The 23,796-nt window shown below is 35.2% G+C and overlaps 1 protein-coding gene across 1 annotated transcript in view; it reads right to left on the reverse strand.

Annotated features, from left to right (window-relative positions):
- LOC126965582 (disintegrin and metalloproteinase domain-containing protein 33) overlaps positions 1–23,796 on the reverse strand; it is a 358,284-nt gene that overhangs the window by 80,291 nt on the left and 254,197 nt on the right. Inside the window, exons 6-7 of the mRNA XM_050809220.1 lie at positions 22,024–22,093; positions 8,478–8,624 (exon numbers count right to left, since the gene is read on the reverse strand). Of these exons, the coding sequence (XP_050665177.1) occupies positions 8,478–8,624; positions 22,024–22,093 (217 nt within the window). The remainder of the gene's footprint in view (positions 1–8,477; positions 8,625–22,023; positions 22,094–23,796) is intronic.

Genomic DNA, 23,796 nt, shown 5'->3' on the forward strand with positions numbered 1-23,796 from the left:
TTGTTTATTTGTTATTTTATTTTTTATTTTTGGATTTTTTGTGAGTTTGAAGAACACCAAGTAACAATTTGTCGAAAGATGTGTAGATATACTTAATTTTTCAATGCAACAATGAACGTAAGCGCTTTGCAATTTGATTACAGACAGATATTTCTGCCACAGATCGCAACCTTACGTGAGTCTCATTGATCATCATATTCGACTACGATACCATAACTTAGTTAGCATAAAAAAGATTCGGCCGAGTATCGTTAATTTGCTCCTAAGAATTAAAGACGTCCCTTTTTTCTCATAGATTCCGTAATCAGAACCTAATCAAACTCTCACCAAACTATCTTTGAAGTATATCCTTTCCAATAAAAAAAGATCATCGAAATTGGGTGGCGCCATATTGAGTTATTCGTTAATTTATCATCCACATGTCAGATCTGGACCAAATTAAAAAAAGAATTATCAAAGTCGGTTCCACCCAGTCGAAAGTTTTGAGGTAACAAACATAAAAAGAAACATACCGACGAATTGAGAACCTCCTCCTTTTTTAAGTCGGTTAAAATTATTACTATCAAGTTTTCTGAACTTTACACAAATCATATTATATCAATGAAATAAGCAAATAGGTCCTTTAAATATGTGAAGGACTAACAAGCACACGGATCATGTGAATAAATAATCACAGCCGCCCACGCTCTCATGAAACACTAGAGAAAGACAAAATGAGTATTGCTGGCCTTATATGTAGACGCTCCTTTTGTCGGAACCCATATCGCATTGATCTGAAGGTTTAAACCGTACTAGGAAACTCATTGCATAGCAAATTCAGATAAAACTCAGCAAAAAAAAAATAGTCAGTGGCGTGTGATAGTGGTGTAATTGAGCTCCAGAAGCCAGCAACATAGGCTTTTGTATCCTATCAGTAAGCAAGGCATTAATTGTATTATTATATTATGTAACACACATAATGAATAGGTACATTACCACCGAGCTTTATGCATAAATTGTAATTCCACAAACTTCATTATCAAACATTGTTCAAAAATGAAAGTAAGCGGAATTAATCCTCTTACATTATCGAGGAATAACGCTCCCAGTTCTGGAGTAAACCTCAGAGTTGGTCGGTAATTGATTAGGTGCTGAATATGAAGCCAATAACGAGCGGGGCCGCGGCGGGCCGTGAGCTCGGCGCTATCTGGCAGATTTGTGACGCACTCGCCATGTTACGGCTTAAGCACGATAACTAGTTCATCAAACAATTCATGAATATCTAGTGTCCAAATACAGAGACTGTCTAGGTAATGGTGCTAGAAACAAGTAACAACTTGTAAAGTTAGTGGAAAATGTTGAAATGCTGAAACAGTCATCGGATATTGTAATAACGTACCACGGCAACCCCTTGTAACGATTGAATAGTTTGAGCACCTGCCAGTATCGTGGTGGTTAAATCTATAACTATGATTTATTTTAATCGACAGCAACTAGTGTGTTAAAACGACAATTTCGTGCTTTAACTGCAATGAGAAACATTATAATTATGTGGCAGTCGTGTAGGCCTTGATCTTTTATCTTTGTAACTTCCATAGCCGAGACGGTGAGGGCCAATAAGTTTGTCACTGGAGATCTTAACTGCAACAGTGTGAAATAATACTATACGAGAGCGCTGGCCGATCAGACAGCGGTCAGGTAGCTGGAAGCGGGTTCAATTCGCAATGACATTATTAAATTCCGACGTGGTAAGAGAGGGTCCGTTTCATTATGAATAGCATTGATTCTACCCGCATACTATGACTGGTTGACCTCATTAGCAAATCTGTTGTCAGTTTTTGTTTGCAAAATAAATGTATTTTTAAGTGTATTTTTTAAGACACATCGGGTCGGGTCTTTGAACAATTAGGTTTGTCTTATCACAAAACCTGCAAGACGAGATACCTTTTTGGTAATTTAAAGCTCTTTAAAATCTATTCTTGTATCAACCATGCCACCTAAATATCTCATTGTAAAATCTTCTGTTAGTGGACAAGCATTTACGAAGTAAGTATTTCGTGAAGAATTTTGTTTTCGAGGAAAGTTTAAGTTAAAGCATTTTGAGGAATACAAGACCATTCTATTACAAACACGGTGATAAAACAGATACAGGAAACTATAGACCAATCATACTAATTCCCATCCTATCCAAGTATCTAAGTAACGTAAGTCTGATACCTGACCTTTGCACATCAATAAATTATGACACAGTTGTAAAAGATGAAATCTTAACAATTATAAATTGGATGGAAAGAAACAAATTACGTGTAAATACTGAACATACTAAAATGTTTCAATTTTGTAACAAAAATACGAATCATAATTCGTTAGAAGTATCAATTATCATGTTAAATCTATTGAAGAAGTCACTAGTCTAAAATTCCTTGGTGAATCACTGATTAAAAGAATTCATAAATTTGTCTGTGCTCTTAGGCGTACCAGAAAGACAATATTAAAAGAAGCTACTGTTACTGCTATCATTGCCTATCAAGGCTATATAGCATCTATTATTAGGTAATTATTTACTATATTATTTCTTTTGACATTCTATTAATTAAATAAAAAAAGTGATATTCTAATGGTATATTGAAAGGTTTTTTAAGTATAATTATACGTTATCCAACTTGAATATACCATTTATTAATTTATATCAGTTTATAATATTAAATATAAAACGCATCTACTAAAATATTTGTATGTCTGTCAAGACGAAACATGTGCCTAGTCTTAAATTTGTAACAACTTTGCTGTAAATATTTCTTGCAAATAAAGAACAATGACTTGGACTTTGAAACACATCAATCGGAGACTGAATTAAGATCACTTTGTAATATTTGCGTATTTTCTGTGAAGCAAATTTCTTGATATTTGGCATTTGAAATTTGGATATCGTCGTATAATTTGGAGAGTCGTATTTTTCAAAAACTTCTCGGGTTATCGTACCTAATATCATTAGGATTTATATCTAGGATAAGTGTTGCCTGCCATGACTATAATTAGTAAATAAGTGAAGAGCGAGTATTTTGAAGAGCACACTCGCAGTCATATCGTGGCCTGGCAATGTAACACAACAACACAAGTAAATGGAAGCACTCCAGAATGTAAGAGAGGAAATCGCGATTCACTCCACTTTTATTTGTGATGATTAATGTACGGCTCGAACGTACGGCTTGAGTGTTTCATTTCTGTCTTTTATCTCTAGGCTATTTCATCGCGGGAACCTTGATTGCTGCCCTTTAGAAGAGGGATTATGTGAGAATCGAGCGCTCGCACCACGAACCGACTTATTGCCACAAATTACTTTTATACTAATGAAGGAAGACTTAAGATGACACTTAATCTCAACTGACATAATTATAAGTTACTTAAATTTTAAAAGATCACAAAAATTATAGGACTTACAATATGAAATTGCCGTTATATTATAATAGGTAACTACTTCGTATTGACATAGAACCTTCATGGTTTGAGATTTTTGAGTGAAACGTAGTTCTTCTTTTAAAAAATATGCAACATTCCACTATCAACTTTCAGTTGTTTTTTATTATTCAGCTTAGACAAGAATGATGGATACTTCAAAAATTCTAATGATTTTTGAATACGAGTCCCGACGCGGAACTAACGCGACAGAAACAGGTCGCAATATTTCGTGATAATATTGTGTCTAAGATATTTTCTATATTGTGAAACTTGACTAAACTTTCAATAGTATTACCCTCAAACATAATATTTCAGATTAAGCGAAAACTAATGTTTGCTGTAGAAAAATAAAAACTGAATCCGATTTTAGTTCAATTGATGAAGTTAATAAATTGACTTCTGTTGTAACCACAGCCAATATACAATCAGTTCCTATTTAATTTTCACTTTAATCTTGTGAATATATAATTATATTTACAAGATTATTTACTTATATTATTCTATTTGGTAGAAGCCTTATTGAAAAGTGATATAGTCACACATATTTGTAAGTCTAACGGCCGTTAAAAAATCATATCCAGCCTTGAATTTTCTATCCCAATTAACTCCGTAACTAATCAACTAACTAACTAAGGTAACTCATCTTATCTGTACACGCTCTCTGTCAATGGCAAGACGGAATAGCTTACCAGGGAGAGAAGTTTGTACGAAAATTGCAATTTACTCATCTTAATATTATCCGTATCTGTAGCTGTCAGTAACATTGTCTGTCTCTAGTAATGTATGTATTTGTCAAACCCACGTTTTCGGGGGATCACAAGCCGGGTCATTATTGTTTGCCTTGTAAAAAAATAACTTATTGTGTAATAAGTGTTTAATATGTGCAAAGCCCTTTTGCTTATCCTCTGCCGTGGCAGCGTTTTAAAAAACTCAAACAAGTCGAGCCTTAAAAATCCTGAGATAGAAAAGAAAACAAAATTCGGATGACATTTCTCCCTAAATTTTAATTTATTTTGCGCAAGCTAGAACGCATGGGAGTGCCCAGATAGGCAGCTTATATGCAGTAAACTGGCGATAAGAATCACTTATCAGGAATATTGGAACAGCCCGAGAAGATAGATAGCTAATTACTGACAGAAGAAGTAATCTATCTCTATCTGTAGATAATATATTGGCAACGGCCGTTAGACGTCGCAAACAACAGCGAGGCTTTCATATTGAATTTGTTGGCCCAACTAACTGCCACGCGTCGTGAATTGTCGTCGAGGGTGTATGAGTGTGTTTAAGATAAAGTGCGAAATGGTAATTGAGTCGTGTTGGTCCCGGCCGAGCTCCGTGATTCTGCTCCGGGTGGCTACTCGTGACCACCGTGTGTGGAAGGGTACAGATGTGTGCAGCTGTGTGATAAAGGGCGGGATTATCTAGCTACTGACAAATGTCGGTCCGTGTCGCCTCGCTGACTAATGACCAGTCACCGCTGGCCGACGCGGATGGCCGGGCTGCGCCTCTGCGTCCCTGGGGTTGTACTTCAAATGGCCATTTATATTAGTTTCTGTTTTATTAATCCATTAAAGTACGACATCGTTTTAAATGTCTCACTTTTTCTATGTATGACCAATTGATGACCAATGAGCTTTAGGCTGAAGAAGTGAAAAAAAAAAAAAAACTCATTGCCTCACTTTTAAATAATATATTTCTAGAATCTCTCAAAAGGGAAAACAATTTCCTTTAATACTTAAATAAGTTTGAACTTCACCAATGGGCTCCTTTGCACAGGATGCCGGCTAGATTATGGGTACTACAATGTCACCTATTTCTGTCGTGAAACAATAATGTTTATACATTATGGTGTTTTGGTCTGAAAGGCACCATAGCGAATGAAATTACCGGGCAAATGATGCTGCTCAGAATTTTTGAGGTTTTTCTAGAATTCTGAGCGGCACTGCATTGCAATAGACAGGGAGTATCCATTTTCATCAGCTGAATGTCCTGCTCATTTCGTCCCTTATTTTCATAAAAAAACTTTTTATTACTAAAGAAAGCAGAGTTCGATATCAGGATCGAGCATGACGCTAGGACCAATCGTCCGCGTCGCTCACCAAGCTGTATTTAATTATTATACATTTGAATGAAATTTAAAGTTACGAGTACTTAAGTCTCGTTACAGTAGTGAAGGATAGCATAAATTAAGACGTGAACAGGTCTGAAATTCAAAAGAAATTAAATTTTAATCAAGAAGATTAACTAAACCACCACTAAATAATATTTTATCATCACTACGTTTGTAGCCATACAAATCAAGGGTAAGTTTTAATAATGGCAGCTGTTTCAAATATGTCTGAGTGCCTTATTACTGAAATTTTAACCCCCTTATTCATAATGGTCCGCTAACTTTAAACAGCCGCTTAGGAGTATTTTTTCTCATTCTGACTTAGGTCAATAGAAGAAGACAGAGTGAGAATTAGCGATGCTTTTAGTTAGCAGACTATTATGAATAAGGGAGTAAGAAGATACACTCCTGTGCTTGATAGGTACACCAAACTTGTTTGACTAATTGAAACAACTTGTCAAATTGTCATCATATATTGTTAGTTACTGATCAATTAAGTAATATAGCATATTTATTTCAGAATTTCTATTTGTTTCCGAAGCGGTAGTAGTATCTAGCATATTAGAAATGACATCAAAAAGAATTCTAAAGGAATCAACAGCATTTTGTATCATTGAAATGTCAGTATGTGCACAGAGGATGGATCGACACTTATGTATCTAGTGGGCTACTAGCGTATTTTTTTTCATAATTCAGTATGCATAGGCATAGGTTCTCGCTTAAAATTCATCACTATAAAGGAAAAGACGACTCAGACACTACTAATCATAATATTGCTGACTTTTAATTTAATGCTATGGCTTTTGACAAATTATAAAAAGCAGCTTAAATTTATATAGCAGGTGATTTCGGGACTGGTTTTGAAAAGCGCGTACACATTCCGTAAGTAAAGCCCGGCAATGCGCCTGTGATTCCTCTGGTGCTTCAGCACAATGTGGACGGCGGTGTTATATATATATCTATTTTTAATAATATATATAACTAAGCAGCTCATTTGATAGGAATTAAAAGTGCTGCTTACAGGTCTTAAAGACAGCCGAAAGGGTAAGAGTATACTCCGAGTATATTATTATAGTGAGTAGATATTCTGTTGTAGACTCATTTCTTCTTATTTTAATTTGATAATCTCTAAATTAGAACCCTAAACTATAGATACCAAAGAAGAAGAGGACAGTGTCAGTAAATGCCAAAAATCATCTGTCTACAGCAAATACTACCTCAGAGGCAATAAATGGCACTAAACTTCATATGACAACTACCTATGAGAATTATTATCCTGATTCATTTCATCTGCACTCCGCCTGAAAACGAGACCTAGAAAGATCTTGAAACGAATAAAAAAATAATATAATTAATAAGCAATAAGCTAATTTGAAAGATACTCAGCCAATGTAATATTGAATATGAAACAATATCCGCAGCGAACACGGCGCCCGCGGCGGCCGCAACACAAGCCGCATTAATTACTGAGCATTACCTAATGAATCGCGATTATATTGGATTCATTTGGTAATGCGCTAATATCGGAAGCACGCTGTGTTTTGTCGGCTGCACATCGCGTGCCGAATGTATGAGTTCTCGTAGGTAAATATATCACATAACAACTATCGTATCTTATTTATGTAATATGCCGACACTGAGTATCCAATGATCAGCGCCGGCCTTTTTTTCCGCACATCACAAGAGCTGAGCGATTCACGCTAGCATGCCATTGCTTGTGCCGGTGAGCGCCGGCGTGCTACGAGTCACTCCAATCCCCAATTTATAACGAGCGGGGTGATGGCTAGTCATTAATAACTGTCAAACACTATATTAAGGAAGTACCTTCTAGGGACGACCGGATGAACAACAAAGTCTTGTGGAAGGACGTGAGTCTCTTATGGTTCACCGATGCTTCTAAAATGGAAGACTTATCCATTAATCCAGCACAAATCTGAGGTGTTTTATCTCCATATTTAAAGCAGAAGTGTACGCAATCTACTTCAAGGCTACTTCAACCAATCTGACAGTCAAGCAGTATTATTAGCTTTAGACACAGACTTGACGGCATCAGAAATAGTTGAAAACTGCATCGACTGTCTAAACACATGAGGCATGAAGAATAGAGTGATTTTTAGGTGGGTGATAGGGCATGACGGAATGATAGACAATGAAACGGCCAATGACCTCGCATAAACTGGGGCTAAGGCAGTTTCATATGGTCCGGAACCTATTTGTGGACTGCCTAAGAGCGCTATTCGACACACTCGAACCAATATCAACAAGAAGCATTAAAACGCTGAAACAACTGAACAGGCTTAAACCATTCAAAAGCACTGATAAAGACACACTTACCACGATCTTAAAAGGGGACTGTCGCCTAAACAGGCACCTCAGTGTGGTCGGAATCAAAAACAAAAAAGCGTACATTTTGCCTTGAGGCTGATGAAATGCCTTTTCATCTCCTATGCGATTGCGACACTCTTATGGGTAAGCATAACACCATCCTTGGTGACTACACAGTGCAAAGCATTGGCTCCATGAATCACCACCACGATTCGCTAAGCAAGTATGAGATCTCTGATTATTCGAGCAGAAAATATATTGTACGAGGTCAAATATTTACTAGCGATTATGACTGAAAGTGTTCTTGGGTATTTAGCAGTTCATTTATTACAGGAAAGTCATAAACTGGTAAAATTGAAACGTGTGGGACGAAATCACATGGCTCAAATACTGATAAGCAAATAACAAAAACATTATATCTGCGAGGTATCTATAGGTCTGCGAGAGAAATGAGACCTAGTTTCGCTTTCCTATAATATAAAATAAAGCTGGGAAATATATCTGATTCCAAAAGATATTATGCCAAAGACTTTATACCGGTATTATATATAGTGTTGTTATATTTTTGTAAGGTAAATGTAATTACTGAAACGAATGGACTGACCGATAGATCTCCGCCGTAGAAGGGATGTATGACGAAGGTCTCGTTGCCGATGTGGATGACACCGGAGACTCCATTGCAGGTGTGGAAGGCGGCCGACGCCCCCGGGTAGTCCTTCACCGTGCCGTGGTAGTAGCAGTGCTCGATTTCCTGCACAAAGAACAATATCATTCACAGAACAGAGTAATGGACTCCATTACAGTAATGAAAAACTAAAAAACGGTTTAGTAATAGAATCGTTTCTTTGTCGGTTCGTTCATAAAAGCGTGCGGCTATCAAACAGTAACAGTATCAGTTCCGTAATCTATGTTTCTATGAAAATTAAATAGAACAAACAAGCCAATTTTTTTTGAAATTTTTATTGCTTCGAACATCAAATGAATCACACATTTGCACAGGATGCCGGCTAGATTATGGGTACCAACGGCGCCTTTTTCTGCCGTGAAGCAGTAATGTGTAAACATTATTGTGTTTCGGTCTAAAGGGCGCCGTAGCTAGTGAAATTACTGGGCAAATGAGTGTTAACATCTTATGTCTTAATGACGAGCGCAATTTTTTTGCCGCTCAATATTTTTGGGTTTTTCCAAGAATACTGAACGGCACTGCATTGCAATAAGCAGGGCGTAATAATTACCATCAGCTGAACCTGCTCGTCTCGTCCCTTACTGGCATGAAAAAAAAAACCACCTACATACATACTTTTATGACAATTATCAAATCGCATATTTGGCATAATTTTTATTAACTCTAGAATATATCTTATTCCTTGTAGTTTTCAAAAGTTAATTATAAACTAGCTGATGGGGTTAATAATGATTTAATGTTCTTATTCTTAGAAACGGCTTAAAAAGAGCTCATTTGCAAACACTGTATAATTCAAATTCAAATGTTTTCATTCAAAATAGGATTTAAAATCACCTATTAAACATCAAAAACTACCAGACTAACGTGAAAAACTATAATATAATATCATCGTATTTTTTGATAAACATTCAAATAAAAGTTTGTAAATTCAACAAACAATTTCTTGCTTCGTGAAATATCCTAATTTGTCATTCAATAGTCCCTTCCATTTCTATAGTGTGTCTACGAAACTAGCGATCTGTCAACTATTAGATAATATTATTATGTACAATTTTAACATTTTGATATGAACATAAAGCAAACTAACTGTGGTATTTACATTTACTGTACTGTACTACCGTAGATACTGATCCTTGTAGGTACATGGCAACATCAGCAACTACTATTTCAACATAAGCTAAGGCGGTAATATAACCTGAATCTGATCTGATGACCTGATCTCTCAAATCTTGATTTGGTGCCACTTTGAGTGGCACCGAGTTCAAAGCTATCAATATGTAGCACATATAAATAATAGCACTTTATTAATATTAAAGTTAAAGGTTTGCGTAAGAGGTGAATTAAATTAAATTCTTAGTTATTTTATACTTTTCAGTTTTTGAAGACAGTTTTTTTAAACGTAATTTTTTATTTTTTACTTTTTAGTGTCATTTAATAATAATAATATATAGCAAACAAATGAAAATTCCTAAAAAAGCCGTACACAGAAAACTATATATATATATATATATGTTTATATATAAATCATATCATTCACGTAGACATTTTTTTTATAAGAAATGTTTATAAAATGAAAACTACTGTCAAACTATTTAAAAATTTTATGGGGCCTAATGGCATCTATTCCGCATCGAAATAAAGTAGAATTACGCTAATCGGATCATTAATCTAAGCGTAATCGGTGTACATACATAAAAAAATACCGATCGAATTGAGAACCTCCTCCCTTTTGAATTCGGTTAAATATAAATTAAGTACTTAATTGCACATATTTATCTATGTTAGCTATAGGTATAGATAACATTGGTACTTGGGACGTGGGCGATGTTAATTTAATTCCCAAGTCACCCGCTCGCTCCCTGGCCTCATTTCGAAAGCCACGGTTGCAATTACGCTGTTTCTTTTCACTCAGGAACGAAAGGAACGGAGACCGAATGAGCGGCTTCTAAATCGAAAAGATTCATTCATTCGCCGCTGAAAGGATCTCGCATAGCATTGTCTACCTAACGCTATTGTGTCCTCAATTACATTATATTTTCATTATAACAACGAAACACGAAAATATAATATATTACCCAAATTCAAAAAAGGAGCATCTTCAATTCGGTTATGTTATATGTAACGGAATCCGTAAGAAGTTGAGATAATTCTTCAAATAGTTATATGGGTTCAGCAATTTTACTACTTTAACAATAAATCAAACATTTATAATATGTTTGCTCCTTTGGGGTTGTAGAAGAATGTCGGCGGCGGTGATTATTTCAATATCAGGTGACAAGTACACTTGTTTGTAAAGTTTGTATCTTCCAAAAAATATTATATATCTGCTCAATAAACCGTTCAAATTGAACCTATGGAAATATTATCAACATTTTGTTAAATATATGACATTCTACCACTCCAGCTGGATATAAAATTTAATGAACCACTTCAAAACCGATGTGGTATCCAAGTTGGTGCATTTGGGCATCACTTCTTCTAATCGGTGGTATTTTTAGACTTTCAATATAAATGATTTTATATCTAATTTTGAATAAAGGTATTTGAATTTAGAATTTTTTAAAAGACTAGCTATTTTAGAGCCAAATATAGTCTTACCTATAAACCTGGTAGCTTGGGCACAGGGTACGGGATTATGTGGGACGCGACTAGTTTTGACACTCTGACTACTTCTGATGTCCAAGTTACCTTAGTTGGTACTGGGTCTGCTGTCGAAGATAGCAAAGGTTCATCTTTATGCCATTTGTTATCGAGACACTTGGTCCATGGGGCCTAGAGGCGCAGAGAATGTACTAAGTATAACTATCTACGCGACTAAATAAGGCTACGGGAAGCCCAAGCGCTGGCAGCTTTTTCGGTCAATGGAACATCCTAGCTATCTTACGTGGAAATGCTGCCAGTATTATGTAATTTAACACACTAACACACGGACTAGTAAAAAAATAAGGACTCCGTGTCACCTTACATAACAGTGTAGCACCAAAACAAGCCGATTAACGTGTAAATACATAGCCCCACGCACACACTTACACTACTACAGGCCGATAGGCGGCCATTATGAGAATTGTCATCGTCATTGACAGATCAGTTTGCGTCTCAATAAAATATTTTTAAAATGCCGTCGTGCGATGTGAACAAGTGTAAAAACGATACGATGTAAGTATTTGTGGCCATATATGATTATTTAAGGGAGAAAAAATTGTGTAATCCCCCGTAACCGCACACACACTAGCATAACGGTGCTTCACTTGCTAATATCACGGCGCGGAGTCCTTCATTTTTTACTCGTCCGTGCTCTAACACGATGAATTTTGTTGTTCACGAATTAACGATGTTCTAAAATACGCTATTATATTATAAAGAAAATATTTCTTAAGTGACAGCAACCCATTACCAAACGCCGGGCGCATTAAGGTTAGCATAAAATAGTAACTTACTAAGATATTATAATTTTTTCTTATTTTTGTCTTGTATTTCTAAATTAGATACTCAATTGTACGTAATTTCTGAAAAAGTTCCAAGCCACAAACAACACATTTTAAGGAATTCGTGTTTAAGTCTTAACAAATACAAGAGTGACAGGTAGAGTGAGTAGGGCTGTCATTTCGTCAGTCCGTTAATATGAATCACATGACCAATTTTGTGTTCTTATCTCAATTTCGACATTATTGTAGTCTGGAACGTTTTTCTGGAATTACGTCCAATTTGTGAAAGTAATAATTTTTGAATCGTCGTTGTTTATTATCGTAATAATTCCAACTTGTTATATTATAAAAGGCATATTAGGCATTAATTTTTCAAAATTTATTCCTCCTTTTGATGTCATATCTAATATGCTAGATACTACCATCGCTTCAGAAACAAATGGCGCTCTGAGAGAGAAGAAGCGGCGCAAGAAACTCTCCCAGCGCTTTGCACTCTTTTCAATAAAAATATACAATATTGTACAGAAATTTATATCGCTATAAAATAATCATAATCTAGTCCCAGGCTGTCCGATCACTTAGATATTAAGCTGTGGAGTAATACGATTTACGAAAGAGCCATTTTTTTTATAAAACATTTAACTTTATTTATAGATAATGCCTGAACAGTGGCTGGGACTTTATTATTAGTGTATACATTTACCCATAAAGCTATTATGTATCTTAAATATAATATATAATCGTAGGTAATGCTTCTAGATAGTTCTATCGTCGGCTGTGTCTGTTATTACATAGTCTGAGCCTCAGAACTCGATGCGTGATTCTCAAGAAATAAATAGCTCGGATATTGGTCGGGATCGGCCGGGCGGGGGGCGACACGGAGGCGGGCGGAAATTCAAATTGGATTGAAGGAAGTTTAGATTGGTTTCAATTTTCTTGCCACCTTGTTTAAATAAGGCGGTAGAGTGTGTGCACGAATAATATTGGTAGATTTTCCTATTTTTTGGCTGTGTTGTTGAGTATTGCTAAATATTTATTATGGATTTTAATTAGTAGTTGAGAGAATGCCGTGTCGTGTCATGACTGCTCAAGTATTAAATCGAATTATGTTTAATTTTTTTTATGCTGATGGTAATTGATACGTCCTACCCATTACAATGCAGTGCCGCTCAGTATTCTTGAAAAACCAAAAAATTCTGAGCGGCACTACAGTTGCGCTCGTCACCTTGAGACATAAGATGTTAATTCTCATTTGCCCAGTTTTTTCACTAGCTTTGGCGCCCTTCAGGCCGAAACACACTAATGCTTACACATTACTGCTTCACGGCAGAAATAGGTGCCATCGTTGTATCTAACTATAATCTAGCCGGCTTCCTGTGCAAAGGAGCCTCCCACTGGTAGATTATTGGGCTCCACCCATATTAAGCGGAGCAACTGGTGTTGAAAGGTGTGAGAAAGTTAAATATTGTTGGGCTGTGAAACATATTTTGTGTACATGTTTGTTTGAACTGAAATAAAAAAGGACATCTGTATTAGTGAAGGACTGCACCGGGTCTTGGTACAATAAAACATACAACACAATATACAATAAACTTATAATTTTTCAAATAAGAATTGTAATTAGAATAAAACACATTTTAAAATTTTATGAACGATGCGCGACTCGAACCCGCGACCGTGCGAGCTCTCTTTCCAACTGAGCCAACCGTTCGAGTGACGTATCGTTGATAAAATCTTGTATCCTTTGTTCAACTCTCAGGTTGTGGTTTCATCTACAGGATCAACTTTACAGTTAATAACCTGCTCAACCCCAATAATTGCATATTAGGAAATTGACTTGATGTCGCTCTAAAAATCATTTAGTTGATAATACTTTGTCATTTGATGAAACAAACGAAGTGTAGCCAAGCAGAAGACATTGGCTGGGAAGGTCAAGAAAATTGCGTGCGAGCCAGTAACTTCCAAACGAAAGAGTTTACTGAAGCGGCTGCCCAGCATTTACGACGTCCCTCACGATTTTATCTGGAACGTTTGCATAGCGAGTAACCTGCAGCGTCAGTTCATGTTGCACAAGATGTAGCGGATATTAATTGTATTTAAACCTTATGAATAATTTTTGTGGCACATCATATTATTATGGAATAATTAATAGAAAAAGAAAGAATGCTGGGAGAGTTACTAGCGCCGCTTCTTCTTTTTCAGAGCTATATTTGTTTCCAAAGCGTTAGTAGTTACTTGTATATTAGAAATGACATCAAAAAGAATTCTGAAGGAATCAATTTTGAGAAAAAAAATGCCTTTTATGAAATGACGATAGTTTTTCATTGCAATTTTTAAAATATAAACATGTTTATGCGAGAATATTTAACGGAATCTCACATTCGGGATAAATAAAATTTATATTTTAGTGTCTCATTATAACAAAGTTTGAAACGGCATTTATTAGTGAATTTTTTTTAATCGATACACCGTACAGATTCAACAATTCACTCATCACTAACGTCCTATTGTAATGTATGTAGAGACGTAAACGACATAAAAACTGTACAAAACTGTACATAAAAATACGTTTCGACTTCTATGACTACGATTGAAATATAGAAGATGTAATATTTATATATATAAAGAACGTAGTTATTCACATTCTTTTTAATAAATAATGGTATTATTTTATTTTAGTGAGCGTGTAATTATTGTATGGAGCCTTAAATAATCACTTCAACAATTATTAATATGCAAGATTATTACAATCTTGACAACAACAGCAGAGATCTCGAAAATAGAAGAATCCAGTCACCATCAGTAGTAATGTTTTAAGAACACGAGGCATCGCGTCTCTCAACAATATTAATATAAACAATATGTTATGTTTTTAAAGTGATAACCCTCACTTCTAGGATTAATACACAAATAAAATTTGAAAAACAAAATTTTATGAACGATGCGGGTTTCAAACCCACGACCTCCGGCGTTCCGTGCCGGTGCTCTAACCAACTGAGCTAACCATTCCAGTACCGCTTCGTTATTAAATTCTGTTTGCTTTGTTCAACTCTCAGGCTGTGGCTTCATCTACAGGATCTACTTTACAGTTGATAACCTGCTCAACCCCAATATTTGCATATTAGGAAATTGACTTGAGATGTCGCTCTTGTAAATCTAAACAATATGTTATGTTTTTAAAGTGATAACCCTCACTTCTAGGATTAATACACAAATAAAATCTTAAAAGTGAGGGTTATAATAAGCAATAAGCAACCCGACCATCACACCGCCACATGCTAGACATAGTGTGTGGATGAGAAATTCGCTAGAATCAAATTTCAATTTAATCAGGCGTATCTTTCCGGCAAACACATAATACGTGGCTTCGTTGTGAAAATCATTACGTCTCTTATATGAATCATGTTTCATATTTTGTTTAATGTGCAATATACATATTATATACACACAAGCTACAGCTTGCAATGTAATTTGCAACTGAAGTAAGCTGCCAGCGTGCGACCGACCCCTACTTCTTCATATTAGTTACTTGAATGCCTTGCGTAATTTCATAAAGCGACTATCACTGGAGTGTGGTATATACAGCCAACAGCTGATGATAACGCTACGTCATCAGATATTCTTAAAAATTTGCAGATTTACAAAACTGTTTCTTATTATTAAGGTATTTTGTCGGTCAGAGTCATTTTACTGGACAAAGCGAACCTAAATATTTGTTTACTGTTTATTTTATTCAATTATTTACAGAGAAAACTTAGTCTGTATACTTGATTTATTCAAACAAAACAGTGCTTATAACTATATTTACAATACTTTGATTAAATTAAAACTATTATTACAAATAAGTGCACCAATGATACTGGCAGCATTCACGCGTTGGATAGCTAGCTGCCAGCTCTTGGGTTTCTGGTAACCCTATTTAGGTGCATATTAATAAAAAAAAAAATTAAAAAACAAAATACAATTCTGCTTAAAATTACCCTCGACCCCCAAACTAGGATAGCCCGTGACATGGGGGTCAGTCTCTTCCCAGTTGTGTAAATGTAGAATGTCAAAGACAAAAAACATTCACATATTAGGTAGGTAAGGTATAAAGATAGTACTTTTTACATTCTCCGCGACTCTGGGCCCCACGGGCCAAGTGTCTCGACACCAAATAGTACAAAGATGTAAGTCTCACTGAGACTTCTCACATCCTATACCAGCATCCTTCCCCGTGCGTGCGTGCCGCCAGGGTCATTCCATCAGAACTCTTAAACAGCAGGTAGATTAAAATCGGCAAATGCCCTGCCATTATTACTGTCTCCCAATTTTGACAGGATAATCCGTGACGCCCAAGAGCTAACTGCATGTCAAATCGGCATCGATGTGGAAAATAAGTGGTTGAACAAGACATAGCAAGATTCACGTTCGATGCGTCACTCGGGCGGTTGGCTCATTTGGTAAGAGCGCTCGGACGGTTTCGGTACAAATTAAATTTATTTATTTAATCCTAGAAGTGAAGGATATCACTTAAAAATAACATACCTACTTATATATTGACAGTAAGTAACAATAACCTTCATCTACTGTGAATGTCATGTCTAACTCGCTTTCGCTTATGTAATATGAGTGTAGTCTTACTTATTCTTCACACAATTTCTTACAGTGCCTCCGAAGTCGTTAATCCCTCTTCATTGGAAGGCGGAAATAGAGACAAAACAAAAGGCGCGAGTCTTAGAATATTTTAATACAATCAATATACTCATGTTCCACTACGGACTCTAAAATGAAAGATGAAGAGAGAAAATGAAAGAAATTATTCAAATAAGATTTTACCGTTGTTTACGCTGGTTGGTCGCATATGTGAACAACGAGACGATATTCGATCATTGCAACAAGAGTGTTAATACACGAATAAATTTTATTACTGTATAAATCCTAGAATTGAGGGTTATATTGAGGTTATACTTTCAAAACATAATTGTTTAGATTTGCAAGAGCGACATCTCAAATCAATTTCCTAGTATGAAAATACTGGGGTTGAGCAGGTTATCAACTGTAAAGTGGATCCTGTAGATGAAGCCACAACCTGAGAGTTGAAACATACAACATTTTATGACGATACGTCTTTCGTACGGTTAGCTCAGTTGGAAGAGCACTCGCACGGAATGCGAGAGGTCGTGGGTTCGAATCCCGCATCGTTCATAAATTATGTTTTCATATTTTATTTGTGTATTAATCCTAGAAGTGAGGGCTATCATTTTAAAAACATAACAAATTGTTAAGAAAGCGTATAAGCATATGAAACAATGATGATTAGAACGACCAATCAAACCGTAGACGCCGTGATTTTTTTTTAAATAAAAATAAGGGTCGAGACGAGCAGGAAGTTCAGCTGATGGTAATTGATACGCCCCGCCCTTAACAATGCAGCGCCGCTCATGAATCTTGAAATGCCCAAAAATTCTGAGTGGCACTAAAACAGCGCTCGTCACCTTGAGACATAAGATGTCATTTGCCTAGTAATTTCACTAGCTACGGCGCCCTTTGGACCGTAACACATTAATGCTTACACATTATCTACTGCTTCACCGCAGAAATAGGCGCCGTATTTGTACCCATAGTGTAGCCGGCATCCTGTGCAAAGGAGCCTCCTACTGGTATATATGGCTACCAAGCTTCAGTTTTCAACAATAACCACTTTAACATACCTAAATTCCAAACTAAAAACATCGTTTACGTAAAACTAACAAAGTAGATCAAAAAAGACGAAATTTTCATTTTAAATTCTAAAAGTACCATTGAAACTTAAAACTCACAAAAAACACTTGGCAAATATCAGGTCGAGAACAGTTTTATATTTACACTCGCTTTCAGCTAAAGTTAACGTTAAATTAAGGATTGTCACAGAGCACTCGAAACATTGTCAGAGCCTCGCTCTCTCTGTTTCACTCTCTGGAGGAATAAATAGCAATAGCTTAAAAAAATATTATGTTTGTTTCTTTCACGGACCAGTATAAAAAGAAGGACTCCGTGTCACCTTACATAACAGTGAAGCACTAAAGCAAGCCGGTAAACGTGTAAATACATAGCCCCACGCACACACTTACACTAATACAAAGCGATCGGCCGCCATTATGAGATTTGCTATCGTCTGTGACAGATCAGTTTGCGTCGCAATAAAATATTTTGAAAATGCCGTCGGTCGTTGTGAAAATGTAATAATGATACTATAAAAGTATTTGTGGCCGTATATGATTAAGGATTTAAGGGGAAAAAAATGTGTAACTGGTATCCCCCGTAACCGCACACACACTAGCATAAAGGTACTTCACTTGTTAATATCACGGCGCGGAGTCCTTCTTTTTTTGCTCGTCTGTTGTTTCTTTATCATCTTGTAAGCATTCGAAACTACTTCGAAACTTTTTAGGTAAATAATATGTATTGAATAATTTAGAGCTTATTCATAGCTAGGGATCCCGGGTTCGAATTCCGGTAGGTACAAACATTTATATGATGAATATGGATGTTTGTATTGTACCCAGCCAAGTTTGGGGCTAGATAATTTGTGTAAACGTGTGTCAATATTTATTTATTTAATATTTATATTGAATTAATAAAAGATGAACAATTGCAACTCATGACTAGCGCTTCCAGAGCACTTGTCACATTTATGAAAAAAATGAATTGTTTTAATAGGCTAAAGCAATAATAGAAATCAAGACCATTTACAAACATATAGGAGCAGAAATTATGATCTCTATTGTATTGGAAATGATATTATGGCATGTAAACGATAGTTCCACAATTTAAATCATGTATTTCCATGGAAATAGAGCGCGCCAGCTGGTGAAGAGACTACACTATCCGAACAGATGTTTACCGTAAATATTTTATCAAAAGAATTACAACAATTCTTATGTAAGTTTCAATTTGACCATTGTTAGAATCTATAATTTGTATGCGTGATACGCTATACGATTTTTTTTGTTAATGAGGGTAGTTTAAGTAATACTCTACAGCATAACTTATCTGCCAGTAAAAGTCCGAATTAAAATGAGTCAGCCATTTCGAAAAACGAACTGTCTGTATGACAGATAGAAATAAAAATAACTGTTTAATAATAGATTATGATATAAGCTCAATGTTGGGTGTAAATTAAAATGCATTTATTAAAAAACGTTATTTTGCCTAAAAGACACTTAATGAATGAATGATATTTTATTTATTCAACAAAATGCAGTTACAATAGATCGAAAACAATTTATGATGAGCCTTATACATTTTATCAGTGTAACTGGTGTTTGAATATTACATTAATTTATTTAATGAAATAAACAGAAACAAAATAGGATTAAAAAGTTAAGTAATACATACAATTTATACAAGTCCAAAACAAATTATTGTCAATAACTTTAAAATATCCTTAACCGTTAGGTAGCCCTTAAATTAAGATGAGATTATCATTATAGAATACTGAAATATTACAATAGCATTTGTTTATGAGCAACTCATGAGTTCTCCTTTTAAATTTATTAAAAGTACTGCTTTTATAGTCGTCAGGAATTTTATTATACATAGTTATTGCCATGTAGTGGTCACACCAGTGTGACTACGAGTAATTTTTTTCCTCGTCGTCACACCAAGAGTTACACCCTGTTGGTAATTGCTATTATAAGTGATGTGTCAATTTCTATTCTCATGATCTCGACATTCTCGATAGTTTAGATAACGAATGATTATGGACGGAGGCTCTCAAATCAAGGCAAATTTGCCTTCAACATTAAAAAAGCCCAAGGAAATAGAGAAAATTTAAAAAGATATATTGATTATTAATACGCAAACGAATCTTATAAATAACGAATCTTATTTATAATATATCTTTAGGCCATTTTACGGAAATACTACTTTAATTAAGGTGCAGTAAAACCCGTTGTGTCGAGGAAAATAACATTTTCCGTTCCATCCATCCGTCCATTCTAAACTATCGAGAATGTCGAGATCATGAGAATAGAAATTGACACATCAATTATAATTATAATATATTATAACTCAATTACCAACAGGGTGTAGTAAAACCCTTGGTGTGACGACTAGGAAAAAAATTACTCGTAGTCACACAATTAAACAAAACAAAATTGGTGTGACAAACTGGTGTGACCACGAGTTGGGAATGTTCCAAACATCTGTAGCCTTTTCTGTATGTATATTTGTTTTGACGTATATTCCTAGATATCTAATTAAAATATCTCGCTTAACAGTTATTTATAAATGTCCAATCAACAGCTGCAAATATTGATCTCGTAAAGTAAAACATGGAATTAGATTCAGCAACAAAAGCTATTAAATATAATTTGACAGTTAAGACAAACAGGCCGGAAGCGTACTCTCGCAACTCTGTTTCATTGGAAACTTATCGAGTATCGAGCAATTATAAGTTGTCGATCGTTGGACGGAAGCTGAGGCGGGAATATCTTCTAAATTAGATTTAAATATTTGCAATAAGATGGTAGCGCCCTGTTCGCGGTAGGGTAGCCGTTTGCTACTGTAAGTAAGTAAGCATATCTTTATTTGGAACAAACACTACAAATAGACGTGAACATTTACAAAATATAATAACAAATAATATGAAAAACTTATTTAAAAAATTACAATAATATGCCGAATCTAATTAAAACTAACATACATTACGAGTAAAAACTAAAGTAAGGCTTATTCTATATCAACATAATAAGGTAGCAGTGTTTTGTCCCAAAAAGGTTTGCTACTCAGCATATTAGTTGGTTATAACCACAGGGTATATAACCCAACACTGATTTTCAGTAGTAACGAGATAATTCATTTATTTATCGACTTCAAAAAAGGAGGAGGTTCTCAATTCGTTGGTATGTTTTTTTGTTTGTTATTTTTGTATAAAAATAATTGCGTATTTTTATACAATCTAATTAATTCTATAATTCACAATTAAATTAATAACATAATTACAATTTAATTAATTCTATAGGGTCATTCTTACTTCACACTTAAGTGTTACACATACGGAGGGCGACAATTTGTAAGAGTAGACGATTGAGTAAGAGACTATTTTTAAAAGACCAAGAGCATATTCTCAAAAGATCTTCATTTAGTTTTAAAATAGGAGCTTGAGTCGTGAGAAGGCGAATGGCGAGAGCGGGTCGCGGCGGAAGGACACGGATTCCAAAAATAACAATAATCGTAACTAGATTTCGATTAGATAAGCAATAATTATTTTTATACTTTTTAGTGCATATTATATCTATTGTTTTGGAATAGATATTGATATATATAGATAAATATTGAAGTCGGTTGTTTTTTTGTTAAATTTATTTTTTTGAACCTTCCACAAGTAATTCTCGATTTTAAAGTAGAATCCAATGGAGTCTTGATGTAGATTTATTATGCGTGCAAATTTTATTAAAGTAATTCAATCCACAATCAAAACCTAACTGCCTGACTTCACAACCAATACAGTCAGAAACAGAACTGCCTAACTTCACAACCAATACAGTCAGAAATTCTAAGCAAGGACGAAAAATCTCACAAATACAATAAATACACACAAAATGAAATTTATTTTATATCGATACACAAATCTTGTATCTAAATACACGTTAATTTTTTTAAAATAAGGGATGAGACGAGCAGGACATTCAGCTGTTGGTAATTGATACGTCCTGCCCATTACAATGCAGTGCCACTCAGGATTATTGAAAAACCCAAAAATTCTGAGCGGTACTACAAGTGCGCTCACCTTGAGACATGAGTTGTCAAGTCTCATTTGCCCAGTAATTTCACTAGCTACGGCGCCCGTCAGGCCGAAACACAGTAATGCTTACACATTACTGCTTCACGGCAGAAATAGGTCCCGTTGTAGTACCCTAATAGATTATCCCAAGCCGGCATCCGGCGCAAAAGAGCCATCTACTGGTAAATAATATATGTGATGGCGTATTTCAAAAGTCTGTATGAATATATAACATAAAGAGTGAATAAAAAAACATAACTGTGAATATATAATAGTATAGTATGTAACTCACCGTTCTGATTTCACTTTCAGCTCCATTGGGCAGGTAAATCGTCTGACGCAGATTCGGCGCAAGCAGTTGTCTGTCAACAAATATTACAGAGTCAAATATTGAAATCTTGTTCAGCATTCAAATTATTCTAGTTCGGCTTTTCTTTTGCTAGGGTTAAATAACGCTCAAGAATTAAATGAATTGCATGAGAAATTAAATTAATTGTTATTTCACATGTAAGTAACAATACGTCTAAGTGAGAATAAAGTTTAAACTTAAATATTATATCAAAAGGGATGGCAATTTAGGCAAATCTTGAAAAACGAAATAACATACAGAATTGGATTGAAAACATCCCCTCCGTACATCACCATCACCTCATTGTAAAGAGGGTAAATAGCATTCAGTTGTGCCTTTTTGTGGTGATAATCTAAAATTTATAAATTACAATAGGATAAATTAAGCATGAAAATCGAATGTAATAGGTAATTTATATTAATAATTTTGCACTGTGCATGAACCTCTAAAGTGGATATGAAGTCCTGGTACATGTTGCTAGGATGACACATGATTTCAACCGCTCTGTTAGACATTACTATGAGCGCGACCATAATTATAATCTCCTGGTGTCTATGTAGTAATACGTCGTGCACGTTACGTCAGGATATATTAAGGTATACTCGTATCATATATATAACAATCTCTTCTTCAAGTATGATCGCCTGGTACCAAAACACAGTATAATGCTTCCTATCTCATTCTCTCCCACTTTAAATATTATGGTTTTTTATGTGTCTGTCTCTTTTTACTGTCGCTCTTTTTCGTTACGTCGACTTTCAAATCACAACGATGCTAAAAAAGTTTTCAGTTCAATAAAAAATCTATAAGTATAATAAGAATGTATTACATACAAATGACACACACTCAGATACAGATGTGTTCTATAGTACTTGCGAGTAAGTAGTGATTTAGTATTAATCAGAACGTGGGAAGTGATACAATGCGAAAATGGTGTATTTCAGTATGTATGACTAAAGAAGCTCTTCCATAAACACATTTGCGAGCGTCGCTATCGTACGTTGCAATGTATGTAATGTTTGTATAGTAAAAATATGGGCAACAGTCGTGCCCCAAGGAATAAGCACTTCTAACATTTATAACGACGACCTGTATAGCCGAGTGGTTAGCGATCCTACCTACTAAGCAAGAGGTCCCGGGTTCGAAACCCGGTAGCTGCAAGCATTTATATGATGAATATGGATGTTTGTTTCCGTATTAAATGTATTTATGTATGTTTATATGAATTTATGTATGTTTAAATAAGTATATTGTATTAAATATATCATTGTCTTGTAACCCATAACACAGGCTATATATGCTTAACTTGGGGCAAGATAATTTGTGTGAATTTGGTGTCATACTGAAGGAGACGGACTATGTCATGAAGAACCTTTATGCGAGGAAATAGGTGAATTTGGGGAGTTAGTTTTTTTTGTTAAATGTGTTTGTAGTTCAGAAAAATCACTACATATTATAAAACAAAGTCCTCCACCGCGTCTGTCTGTCTGTCTGTTTGCGATAAGCTCAAAAACTACTGCATCGGTTTTCATTCTGTTTTCACCAATGGATAGCGTAATACTCGAGGAAGGTTATAGTATATAGTTTGTTAAGTTATTGTATACATTAACGAAATTTGTTGGAGATGGCGGAAAATATAAGCCGCCTAGGAGCTTTCTATGAAAACACAGTCTAAGCCCTTTGAAATATAAAAAAATAATGTATGGTGGAATTGTG

This window comes from Leptidea sinapis, chromosome 1, assembly GCF_905404315.1.
Source record: "Leptidea sinapis chromosome 1, ilLepSina1.1, whole genome shotgun sequence".
In the NCBI taxonomy this organism is placed as follows: Eukaryota; Metazoa; Arthropoda; class Insecta; order Lepidoptera; family Pieridae; genus Leptidea; species Leptidea sinapis.